We start from the raw sequence: 13,036 nt of genomic DNA, 5'->3' as shown, positions 1-13,036 counted from the left end.
TCTAAGGTCTACAACATCAGGTTGCTCAGATAAAGGGATTAGAAAATCAGAGTTTGTGGCAAAGACTCAATTCCTGTGAACATCAGCTTTTGCGTATAATCAAAATATCAATTATCTGAAAATAAGATCTATAAAAATATAGTTTGTTCTAATAGCCTTTCAATCCAATAACCCAATTTTGTGTGTGAACTTTATTATTTATTAAAAGTAATCACATGATCGAAGATCAAAGCAAATATTTTCACGCTTGAACTACGATAGATGATTGTTATAAAGATTTTATGAACGCATATTTAAAACAACAACAATCCTTCATTTAATGCACATTTAAATTCATGGATTTAATTTCTTCGAATTTAAACGTAAAACGTTTCTATTGAAGTTGTTTAGAAGAGTGATATGGATAAATTTACTCTTTAGCATGGATAGGGAACCACCNGGGGGGGGGGTGTTGAACCAACGAATGTACATTCAGTTTTTCAAATGATAGATTTAAAATCTTTCCAAACAATGATAAACATTCCAAGGAACCAGTACTTTATGGTTTCCATGTTACATCGTGTGTGTAGGTAGTATATACATGTTGGTATGTAGTTGGTATATAGTTGGTATATAGGAGAAACAATTACAGTTAAAGCTTAAATTGTAGTGTTGTATGCTTTTACGCAGTGTTGTTGTTTAAAAATGTTTCGTTCTAGATTTCAACCTGTTGGAACTAAGGCATGGCACGTTCAGACTTTTTTTAAACCGCTCGTTAATGGTTAGTTTAACTCGTTCAAAAGACAAACATTTCAGAAATCGTTCTTTCTTAGTTTTCAAAATTAACAATGTTTGCCGTTCGTTCATTGAATCTATCTTCCGTTAATATTCAAAAACGTACCGTTCATTATGGGAACGAAACCCAACACTAGTTCTAACTAGGGTTACCAGCGAAAAATGTAGATCGTTTCGCGAAAAAAAATTAATTTCGCATTTCGTTCGCTGGCAAAAAAAAACAAAAATTTCGCAAAAAATGCAAAAATTTTGGCGAAAAAAATACGGAAGAAAAATTATTTATTTTGATTTACTTAAAACTTCTAATGCTGATCTGTCAGAGCAGAGAATTCCACAAGTTTTTTGTGCAATTAATTGTTGCAGCTATGGTTTTCGCGGATTTTTTTTCGCGAAAAAGTTTGCGAAATGTAAACGAAAATTTTTGCATTTTTTCGCAAAAGTTTTCGTTCGCTGGAAACCCTAGTTGCAACATTTGATGTAAATGTGTGCAGTGGAGAATTGGAAAAAACAGTAATGGGACAGTTTACCTATTCAGAATTACGAATGCAACTCTAAACTTGTTGCTCACTGCAATATTACTGTTATATCTGTAAATTCAATTTTGCTAACAGAACTTACAGTATAACTGTTTTATCTGCACTATTATACATAGTTGCGTTGATCTGTAATGTTGCTAACTGCAGTAGCCTCGTTTCTTATTGCATTAAAAATGTTTTTAAATGTAGAAACATTAATATAGAAAAGTGGGATTTAACATCAGTAGAACTAAGTAAGAACTAAGTGCTGTGTTGAGTGTAGATGATGAGTTGTTAAATGCAGTTGAACCAGTGTTAACTTAACTGGAACATGTCATTGTCTCAAGTAAAGATAACACATCTCATAGTTTCTTCCATGTGTGTCTGTAAAGACTTAATTTTGGTTTTATACTTTCTTTACTTTATTAACATAATTTTACTTTATTAACATAATTTTACTTTATTAACATAATTTTGTTCAACTTGGAAGGTTTAATTGGGAGAGTGCGAGCTGCTTAATTTTAATGATACATTGGATTCTTTTTGCAGAATTTAACATGTCCGAATATGCCCTCTAAAACTGGTTTTAAACTTTTATCGGACTCTAGTTTTTTCATCAAAATACATATTTGAAGAGTAATCCATCATACATCACTCCAATTACATTCCTGAAGCGCATCATTATAGACTAAATTATATAGGATTTTTGCCCTTTTGTTCTTAACAAAGAGCTGAAATAAAATGTACATTAAAATGTTTCTATTTTTGCTAATCCTTTTATAACAGAGTGTTTTAGTATTCTTTCAGGGAAGAGAGACTTTTTTATCTAAAGAAAGATTTGAGGAATCCTGGTACAGTTTAGTACAGTACAGTATAGTACAGTACAGTACATTTTAGTACAGGACAGTTTAGTACAGTACAGTACAGTTTAGTACAGTACAGTACAGTACAGTACAGTACAGTACAGTACAGTACAGTACAGTACAGTACAGTACAGTACAGTACAGTACAGTACAGTACAGTACAGTAGTACAGTACAGTACAGTACAGTACAGTACAGTACAGTACAGTACAGTACAGTACAGTACAGTACAGTACAGTACAGTACAGTACAGTACAGTTTAACGATATTTTAACTCTTTATCTTTTATCTAGGTGTTTGTTGATGGCAGGTTACCCCCAACACTAAAGAAGGATGCCCATGATGTTATTCTGGATTTCATAAGATCTCGGCCCCCACTGAAACCGGTAAAAATTTATTCCAGTAAAAAAATATTTATTTTGGAAAACTCAAATTATGAATTATGATTGTGATTTCTATTTTGAAAGCATAGTTTATGCTTTTGTTTTGTTGGTTTACGAAATAGAAATTAGATAAGACTGTCTGGTTTTGGTGGATGGAAAGCTAAGAAATTATTAATGAAAAATTCTACGAGGAGAACAGATTTTGAAGAGTAAATCAGTTCCGTAGATCTTGGTTTTAGGCTTATTTATCAAAATACAGTTTTACTACTTTCTAAAACTTAAGTGCTCTGTCAAGTTTTTGTCTAGTTTATCAATTCTTTTAGATATCAGCAACTCATACCTTGATTTCAGTCTAATTCTGTATTTCGAAACCAAAGAACTAATTTATGTTAATATTATCAACCTTAGACAATCTTCAATAAAAATTAAGTCTACAATTATTTCATTTTTTTCGTTGTTTATTTTTATTAAATACTTTATGATTCAATTTCACTCCGAGCATCTCAATCCATGGTTCATGATATGTAATATATATAATATATATACTTGCTTGGGAACCCAGCGCTGCCAAGGTTACTAAAAGTTACTCCCGCCGTTCACCCGCACTTAAACGATTTTACCGGGAAACTAAATTTTCGCCATTAAAATCGACCCACCAAGCTAAGAGCATTCCCGTGGGACTTCCGAGTTCTCCAATCAAAATTTGAGGCAAATCGATCAAGGGGTTTCTGAGTTATGATCGTACAAACAAACAAACTCCCAAACAGAGATTACAACTTCATATATATAGATATGTATTGTGTGTATCCTGCCTATAGTGCACTGCATATCCTGCTGATTTCATTTATTATTACAATCTACTTGCATGCTTGGAAATCTTATCTAACCATCCATCCATCAATCAATCAATCAATGCGCCAATCAATTAAGTCATCCGTGAATACCACAATTTAATACTGACCAACTTTCCGCTATGTTTAGGGTTTCCCAGAGTTCGTATATAGGTATAATGATGAAACAATTATTGTTTTAAAACCAAACGAGGTATTGACGTTGGTCTAGGGTTAACTAATTGCTATTAATTATTGCTTACACGTCTGCACACACCACGTCAAAGTACATTTACTTACAAGTAATATTTGTAGCTTTGTTATGTTTGGCTGTGTTTTTGACACCATCATAAACAAGTTGTTTTCATGTTTTACATAATATATTACTATTCAGAACCCTCTCAGACCTTACCTAATCTTCCCCTTTAAACATCCGTTCGTATATTAACCCCCGACTGGAAACCTTATAAAACTCAAACCGTCAAAAATGTTATTTAGTTCAGCCATTGTTTAATGCTTACTTGGAGTAAACAGTTTAAGTTTCCTGTATTAAATTTTCATCTTGTTTGTGAAAGCAATCTGACCCCCCCCCCCCCCTACTCTTTTGTCCATTCCAGTATTCCTTCTGAAATGCTTCACCTTCCTCCTACTTCTTTCTTCTCCTACTTCATTCTTTTCTTTTCATCCTTCTTTCACCTATCCCCCCGCTCTCTTCTTCCCCTCCTTCACCCTTCCTTCATTCCATCCTTTTTTCACCTTCCTTCCGCTAAATTCATTCATTCTTCACTTCCTCCACCACCCATCTTCATCCTATCATTCCTTCACTTTCCTCCCACTCCCTTCGTCCCATCTTCAACCCGCTCTTCATTCCATTCTTTTTACCCCCTCCTGCCACTCTTTTCCTCCACTCCTCCACCCTTTCTTCATTCCATCTTTCTTTCACCATCTTCCCACTCCCGTCTTCCCCATTTCTTTTTTACATTTTCCGCCTTCTGTCCCCTTCATTCTCACATTTATCCCTTACCATCATTTCCTTTCTTCCCCTTTCACCGATTTCCTTTCCCACAACTTCCTGCGTGTCCCTCCCTCCACCTTCCTTCCATTTTCTTTCCCTAAACCTCCTTCCTGTTTCATTCTTTCCTTCCACTTTTTCCTCTTTGCACTTTTCCGTCTTTCCCTCTGCCCTCTCACTTATTCCACAATTTTCTTATTCCACACTTTTCTCACTTTTATTTCTCTCCTTTTCCCTTTTCTCTACCCTCAACCTTATCCTGATACCTTTCCTAAACTCCCTACTTCCTGCCCTCCTCCTAAAATCTAACCTTACTCCTCCTAAATATTATTTTTAATTTTCTCTCAACTTTTTTCGCATTTTTCTCTCCCTGTACTACATTACTTCTGGTTTGTCCTAACTTTAAATCCGAAACTTGAAAATTACTTTTCATTCCTAGCTTGACATGACACGAGAATAGTAAATGCATTCTTCCACTCAGATAGTTTCAATGGAAGGTTTACAGTCCACATTTAACTGGTTGCCCTGGGTTCATATAAACCACAGGAATGTATTCTCATACCAATAGCAATTATTCGTTCAGACATTGTATTTTGCTATTTATGAGAACAGTATGATAAATCATTTTACATATACATACACTTTTAAAATTTAAAAAAAATTTAAGTACACCTTTTCTTGCAAGAAGAACTTCTTTCCTACGATCCACTTCTACTCGATTCTCTTCTTTATATATTGTTCTAACTGATGGGATTAATTAGTATAATGACATGAATACAAAGCTGCATTTATATATATATATAATATATAGTGCATTTATATATATATATATGTATATAAGTAACCCAGTATAAAAACCTGATTAGTGTCTTTTCAAGATTATGACATCATATCAAGGGATAATTAATCATGATATGCGTAATATTTTTATCGCTATAGACGCATCTACAGAGGGGATTTTTCGATACATTGAGGTCCATTTTGAGGTCCGTTTTGAGGTCCATTTTGAGGTCCGTTTTAAAACGGTCAAGGAAACCCCCCCCCCCCCCCCTCCTCCTGTTGTCTCATCCAGTTTTACTTTTATCAGCGTTTAATGTTTAATTGGTTTATAATAATGATTTGTTTTTTATCTACATTGACCCATAATTCAAATTTTACAGTGGTAAGTGGTTATGAAGACGACTTTTTTATTCAAGATTTGATTGTCAACATGCTTTTTTCGAATTACAAGTTTACAAGTAATCCAAGAGAAGCTTTTTTAATTGACAGTTTCTCTTGACTTCTATGGTTAAGTGTATTCATGCTCTTTAACAGCTTGATTTAAATCAAAATTAAAATAGAAAGTCGTCTTCATTGTATTGTTATTATAGCTTATCACTGTATTAACTTAAATTGTAATTAAAAGCAATTTTTGGTTGAGAACTATATTAAGTATGCATTCACATAATCCCAATACACCACACCTACATACAACCCCAAGCATACAAATCAAATAAATGCAGTTAAATCTATGATGAGCATTCAAAAGTGCACTATGGAAGTTTGTTTTTACCTTTTGTGTTGATAGTGCACGCGAAGTTTATGCGCTCAATTTGTGCATTCTGTGTGTTAGGAATGTGTGTGTTTAGTCGTTGTGTTGGTGTTCTTCAGGTTCAAGGTCGAGCTGTGGAATGCGCTCAACATTTTTAGTGGAAAATATTCTTCATCAAAAATTTCATAAGCTTTTTATTTATAAAAATTGTCGAGAGTTTGAAATATTAAAAAAATCTCTTCTTCTTTCAACTCCCCCCACCCCCCATCTGAACCCTGAAAGAACGGTACTGGTACATCTGTATCATCCATTCCTCGGTCTATAATTTATAAGAAAGAACGTTTTCATGATTCGAGGTTTCGTGAGTACATTTAATAAAAATCTACTTTGTGTTTATGGGGGACGAAGGGCATGAAGGGTAAACATGAGTTTGAAAATTATGAAGGGCGTATATTGAGTTTTGAAATGTAGAAGACGAAACACTAGGCTATAGTGTCTGACGAAGATGGTATGGTATTTATACGATGAATACACCATATTAAAGGTTGGGTGGGGTGGGGTGGGTTGGAGGAACATGACCTAAAACGTATAGACAATCTTGCATATATTACTACAATAAAAATATATACATGCTATGCTAGCTATTAATAGATTTTTTCACATTGTGTTTGAAATAATTTATTGAAAATTTATTATTTCTGATATTGCAATTTAAATTATTCCATTCCAGTCACGCTTTTGTTACCATAGAGAGAGAAGTGTTTATTTCTGATGCATTTTCTTCAAATTTTCTCGTTTTTTCTTTTCTTTCCTTTTAATTGATTTCATCAATCAATCTGGTTTTTATTATTTTATCTATTTATCTATTAAGGCTGGTGAGAGAAAACTACAGCTTAAACCAAGAAAACAATCTACTCCAGTTGAACTTCTTATGGAGTCTATTAGGTCGGTTTTATTGTTATTATGATTATAAAAACAATTAACATACTTTTATCATTATTATATTGTTGTTTTCCTTCAGATTATTATAATTATTATTTTTACTGGTAGCTTAAGTATAATTATTATATTATTGATTTAATTATTACAGGTCTGATCAGAGCAGAACAAGACTAAGAAAGACAGCAGGGCCGACTCTTCGACCTATAGGTAACAAAATTAGAAGCTAAACAGTGTGAAAAGAGAAGAAAGAGTAAAATATTGAATCATCTATTCACAGTACGTGATTGCACGGTCTCTAGACCTGGCTCAGATTTATTAAATCCGGTCCTTAGTCCAAAAGATTTATTAAATCTGGTTCATAGTCCAAAAGATTTATTAAATCCGGTCCCTAGTCCAAAGATTTATTAAATCCGGTCCCTAGTCTAAAAGATTTATTAAATCCGATCCCTAGTCCAAAAGATTTATTAAATCCGGTCCCTAGTCCAAAAGATTTATTAAATCCGGTCCCTAGTCCAAAAGATTTAACCGCATTGTTCTAAAAGCAGACTAGTATATTGGTATTTGATTAAATTTGGACTAAGTATTGTTTCAGAGGACTGATTTTTCTTTTTATTGTGGACTACTGTGTTTTGATATTTAAAAATGCATGTTGGTCAAAACTTGCAATAAATAAAATCTTATAACTTAATTAACATTGAAACATCGTCTCATTAGCTCAAAGAGTGATTGCACGAAGCGCCGTGAATTCCCATAATGTATAAACCATCTATCAATCTGAAAATCAACTTCAGCCTAGAGGCAAAATCTGAAAAGTGACGGATCTGTTATTTAAGTTTATAAAGAGATTACTTTTAGAGAAATTTAGGGCCATAGGGAGATCATCAATAGATTATCTTATCATTTTCTTGAATATTGAGTTTCAATCTTTTGCAGCAGAAATGAATCTCAATCCATATCTAAATTAAAAAGCTAGGCATGCCGGTCAAGCTTTTATTATGCTTCTTCTTGGATATCAGGGAACATTTCTTCGCAAATAAAACATTTTGATACTTTATCAGGGTTGTCCAGCCTTTAAAGCTTGTTGTGACTAATATGGTTTGCTCTATGTTGATATATATTTCTTGTTTAGAATGTACCAGATTAGAAAGCAGTCGATGTAATTTTCAGGATTGGGAGCCGAGTCCATTATCAAACAGGTTGATTTTGATTCAATATATATGTATAAACCATAATCATGTTTTTTTTTATCAACCAATATCATGTATCATGCACCCTGTATTCAATATCAACCAATCTCCCATATCCTATATTCTATAAATAAACGCATCTCCTATATTCCGTATTCTGTATCCTGTATCCTAGGCGTGTGATTCAACCTGACCAGGATCTGATGGACAGCCTTCTCAACTTTAGTGAAGACGAGGTAAAGGGGGACTTTTTATGATCACTAATAAAGAAAATTGATCATAAGAAATGTTCAATTTTAGATCAACCAAATCAATTTAAAGAAAATGCTTGAAAATAATGATGAATTAAAATGGAGTAACAGCACGATTTTGCTATTCTTTTAAAATTTATAGTACACACAAAATATAAAAAGATTCCAAGCTTTGCTAATGAATTGTATATTTGATTTTTAAATATTACATAACAATTATACTATAAAACATATTATATGTATATTATGTATGTTGCTTGAATCAAAATTATCCCTGGTACTGTGAGGTTATATTAAAATATGATTAGGATGAAGAGGATGACGATGATGAGAGTGACGATGGAAATGAAGAACGAGAGAAAAAGAAGAATTGGCACACAAAACGTAAGATAATGCAACTTAATCCAAATCCTAATCCGAGTAAAGGAGTCAGGGTTGGGGTTTGCTGCGAATGTTTTCAAACTACAACATACAAAGTGTCTCAACAAACATTAGAACAACAAATGTTGTTTTATGAAAAGGCGAATGCAAGGGTTGATTAAATAAAAATCCTAGATTTTTCGCCTTTTTTATTTAGCAAATGTAATTTCGAGTCAAATGTAAAAATTTGATCTCAAAGTTCGCAATTCATAAACATAAATTACAAATATAGTAGATAAAGCAAGCAATCAAAATAAGTCCAATTCTTATGTATTGTATTAACTTCTATAAAAGGTATTTTCTATATTTATATTTATATATTTCATAGAAAATTTAAAAACCAACGTATTTTTGAGTTATATTTTTATATACTGAATGATTAAAAATGCACAGTCAGAAAAAGAATGACTACAGAATTTTTAGATAAATTTTTCTCTTTTGTGAAAATATACGACTATACAAATGTACAAATGTACATTTTGTGTTCTAGTTCTAAAGGGAGAGAATATGGGGAACGATGAGGGTGAGAAAACCTGTTAGTTTTCTTTGGTGTTATAAATTTTGTCCCTCTTTTAATGCTTTTTAAGTTTTTTGTTTTCGTTTTTTAAAATCTTTTCTGATTTAAAAGAGCTTTTCTATTTCAGAACACATATTTTCAGTTTTCATTATTTGGTCAAAAAGGATTTTTAACGTAATTTTTATTCTTAGCGTTATTCATTTTTAAGATTAATTACTTTATTTTTGAATGGATAAATCTTTCTTGCTTAACCGGTTTATGGTCCCTAGATACTTTGTAGAAAAGAAAAAGCCAAATTTGCAAATTTGGTGAATTTACAATTACCCAATCATGATTTGAATCGCTTATTAAATGAAGTTTCAAATAAATTACGTTAACAGTCCTTTGTAGTCATCATACTCATCTCTGGGTCAAGGGTTATACTTAATATATACGATATCATAAGTTCAAGAGTGGTTTATTTGTCATCTATATAATAAAACAAGACATTCGTATATATATATATATATATATATATGTTGTCTATAGCCGGCCAAACGGCTGGACCGATTGGGCTGAACATTTTTGTGGACACTTATGGGTGGCCGGAGGGTGCTATAGGTTTTAAAAAAATATAATTTTTTGTCATGGGCAACGCCGGGCCATTCAGCTAGTTAAATATAAATAGAGGCATACATTAAGAAATTGATTACTCTTACTAATTAATAGCTGTAGAAACCAGCTTTGCTAGGAAACTTAAGTTTTCGCTTAAAGTCAAGGGGTTCATGAGTTATGATCGGACATAAAATTAAACAACCAGAAATTACTTTTTAGGGAACCCGTGGGTAATCTGGGAGGTAGCATAGGTTAAAAAATTAGAATTTTTTTCCCTTAAAAATATGAATTTTTTCTTTTTCAAAATTCGATTTTTTAAAATTTCACCAAGTTTTCCCCGTTAAAGCCAACCCACTCAACTTGGAACTTTAAACTAAGCTAAAAATATTCCCATGTTTCTACCGAGTTCTCTAGTCAAAATTTGAGACAAATTTGGTCCAGGGGTTTCTGAGTTATGATCAGACATCCAAACAAACACCATTTACTACTTTATATTTTAAGAAGATAGGATATATAGATTGGTACAGTAAAAACTCTAATTATTTTATTATCTTTTTAATTTGTGAAAACGGGAATTTTTTCTTCTCTCTTTATTTTTCACTTTAATTTATAAATATAATTTCTGTGAAAAAAATTATTTTCTTTTTAGTCGCCTTGGATTTAATTCTTCATGGACCTTCCCTTCTAAACCAGGAGAGGAGACACAGTGTATCTGTTTGTGAGACTCCAACTCGTTCAACTACCAGGGGAGAATACAATACATTAACTTTAAATCAAATAATTTGTTTTTATATTATTTTGTCAGAGGAAATCGCTGATTATGCTCACACAGTTTTTAAAATGATAAAATTGATTTTTGGTTACAAACAATGAAATTCTAGTGATGAGGCTTGTCTAGAACTGCATATATCTTATACTCCTGCCTTTTTTTGATAAGTTAAACTTTAAATATCTAGAAGAATTGTTAATTAATGTATTGCACCTGGAGTAGTACACGGAAACTTGGTCCTGGTAAACAGTTCTCTCTAGATTTGAGGAAGAAGGATAGAAAACCTGGAGTCCGGAAACAGCGAATCCAAGTAGACCTGGAGCTAAACTCTCCTCATTCCGTCCTGTCTAGTAGTTCGACATCGCTGGTAATTTCAATTTAATATTACTTTGTATGTAAAAAAGAATACATATAAGTTTTGGGACTTCCTAGTGTTTCTTTTTCTTTACACAAAACAGTAAGATTTCAATTGATGGGGAATCCGAGGTGCTTTTTGTTTATAAAGAAACTGAGTTTTTGCCACAAACTTGAATTTTCTTTATCATATTAAAGGTGTGCGACATTGGTTTGGTTTTATAAATTAGAAAATCAGAGTTTGTGACAAAAACTCAGTTCCTTTAGTGGTTTGTGCAATCGTAATATGGTCCAATAATAACAGTTGAAAAACTGTTTAGGATTCTAATGTGGACCCTGGGAATGATGAAGAGGAAGAAAATGAAGAAAATGCTGAGAAGATTAGTATTGATGAAAATCCAGTTTACAACATCAATACGGACACAATGCACGCCAAGCTACACTCGGAGTTTATCAAATCAGTAAGTTTTTTTTTAATATTTTTTGTGGATAAAACCTTATGCATAGGGACGTTAAAGAAATTGAGTTATCCTCAAACTCTGAGTTTGTAATCCCTTTATATTTTTGCAACCCGATGATCAAAGGTTTATGCCATTACGTCGCAAAGATATAGAAATTAGAAAATTTGAGTTTGTAGCAAAACTCAGTTACTGAAATTTTATCAGAAAAAAGTTGTTGAAAAAATTCTTAATTTTATAAAATATGAAAAAGTATTTTTTTAAAGAATTTACCCATGCGGTTTGATGGTAAAATGCTGCATTTCATAAATACACAAAAATAAAGTATTTTTAGAAATTAAAACAATGCGACAAGCATTGTAGATTTTTTGCCAGAAACCTTGAATATAATGAGAAAGCTTTGCATCAACTTAAAGAAAACCTAGAAGTAAATAATTAATCATGGATGAAAGTTTTTAATATTCTAATTTTTAGGAACACTGGGTTTCAGCTTTACAGACCATAGAACTCAGTTTAGAAGAAGTTGTTCATATAAGGTAGAAAATTGTTATAAAAATATTTAAAATCAAGAATAACGTTACCATGCATATAATTTTATTTCCTCTATATCTAGGATATCATTTGAACCATCCTATCCGTGTTTATCCAAGAATTAGCTCTTATCAGATTAATATTCTATTCTATTCTTAACTTCAATTCTATTCAATTCTATTCTATTCTTTTCTTTTCTATTCTGATCTTTATCACATCATTTTCGTCTCATCTTTATACATTATACATACTCACACGCCGTCACAGATCAAAATTATATGCACTTTCAAAAATAAAGTAGACCACCCTAACTCTAGCCTACAGACATACAACTCCCTCCCTTCCCTACAAATAGCTGTTCTTTGACCCTGCGTCCCCCTTTCCCCTGTCCCCTGTCCCCTGTATCACCTGTGACCCACGTCTGGCATTGTCGAACCATGATGTGGGGGTTTTGTATTATCCGTTAATATACTTAAATATCTGTTCCAAATTTCCGTTTCCTCCATATTAAACACCCTCCCCCCCCCTCTCCTCCTCCTCTTATCCTAACCTGTTCTTTGTGTCCACAGTGGGTGTTATATATCGGGTTTAATATCATAACTGTTTTATTTTCATACATTGCAGCAATCCTTATTTTCCCTGTCCAGATATATTCCGTTTGATTTAATAATTTTACTTAAAATACTGTCACCTAAGTTTTAGTGACCTTAGAATCAAATAATGCTTTAAAAGATTAAAAAGCACCTGAATCTGATAAAAAATCGTTTTTTTAATCTGGAATTAAAAAATGTTTTGTTTTTCGTTCTTGTAGAAACTTGATGATTAGTTTTCGAGAAAAATTACGATTAAAAATCGTAAGTTCGTAAATATGGATTACATCAGACATTTTTTTATCAAAAGGTCAGTTAAAATTTGTATAGCAATGTCTTATAGCTCATTTTTTCCTGCAACAGTCACTTTTATTTATTGAACTAGCTATTTTGGATACTACAACTTTCCCATCCACTGTGTGTGTAGTCACCCCCCCCCCCTCCACCTTAACCCCACATCTGACATAACCTGAGTTATAATTGGTTTGGGAAACCTCGTCGGCATGTTTAGAAGGA

At 32.5% G+C, this 13,036-nt stretch overlaps 1 protein-coding gene across 2 annotated transcripts in view; it reads left to right on the top strand.

The window, feature by feature from the left end:
* LOC111697440 (protein spire homolog 2) overlaps positions 1–13,036 on the top strand; it is a 40,241-nt gene that overhangs the window by 20,885 nt on the left and 6,320 nt on the right. The window contains exons 12-22 of one of the 2 annotated variants that reach the window (XM_023467463.1): positions 2,445–2,537; positions 6,779–6,852; positions 6,998–7,056; positions 7,979–8,045; positions 8,212–8,272; positions 8,596–8,671; positions 9,198–9,230; positions 10,468–10,564; positions 10,810–10,954; positions 11,262–11,402; positions 11,874–11,935. In XM_023467463.1, the coding sequence (XP_023323231.1) occupies positions 2,445–2,537; positions 6,779–6,852; positions 6,998–7,056; positions 7,979–8,045; positions 8,212–8,272; positions 8,596–8,671; positions 9,198–9,230; positions 10,468–10,564; positions 10,810–10,954; positions 11,262–11,402; positions 11,874–11,935 (908 nt within the window). The remainder of the gene's footprint in view (positions 1–2,444; positions 2,538–6,778; positions 6,853–6,997; positions 7,057–7,978; positions 8,046–8,211; positions 8,273–8,595; positions 8,672–9,197; positions 9,231–10,467; positions 10,565–10,809; positions 10,955–11,261; positions 11,403–11,873; positions 11,936–13,036) is intronic. The other variant, XM_023467464.1, reaches the window with a different exon arrangement.

The sequence above is a fragment of the Eurytemora carolleeae genome, unplaced genomic scaffold (assembly GCF_000591075.1).
Source record: "Eurytemora carolleeae unplaced genomic scaffold, Eaff_2.0 scaffold45, whole genome shotgun sequence".
NCBI classification, from domain to species: Eukaryota; Metazoa; Arthropoda; class Copepoda; order Calanoida; family Temoridae; genus Eurytemora; species Eurytemora carolleeae.
Note: the sequence above shows the minus strand (reverse complement) of the source record. Positions and strands in the feature narration are given on the sequence as shown.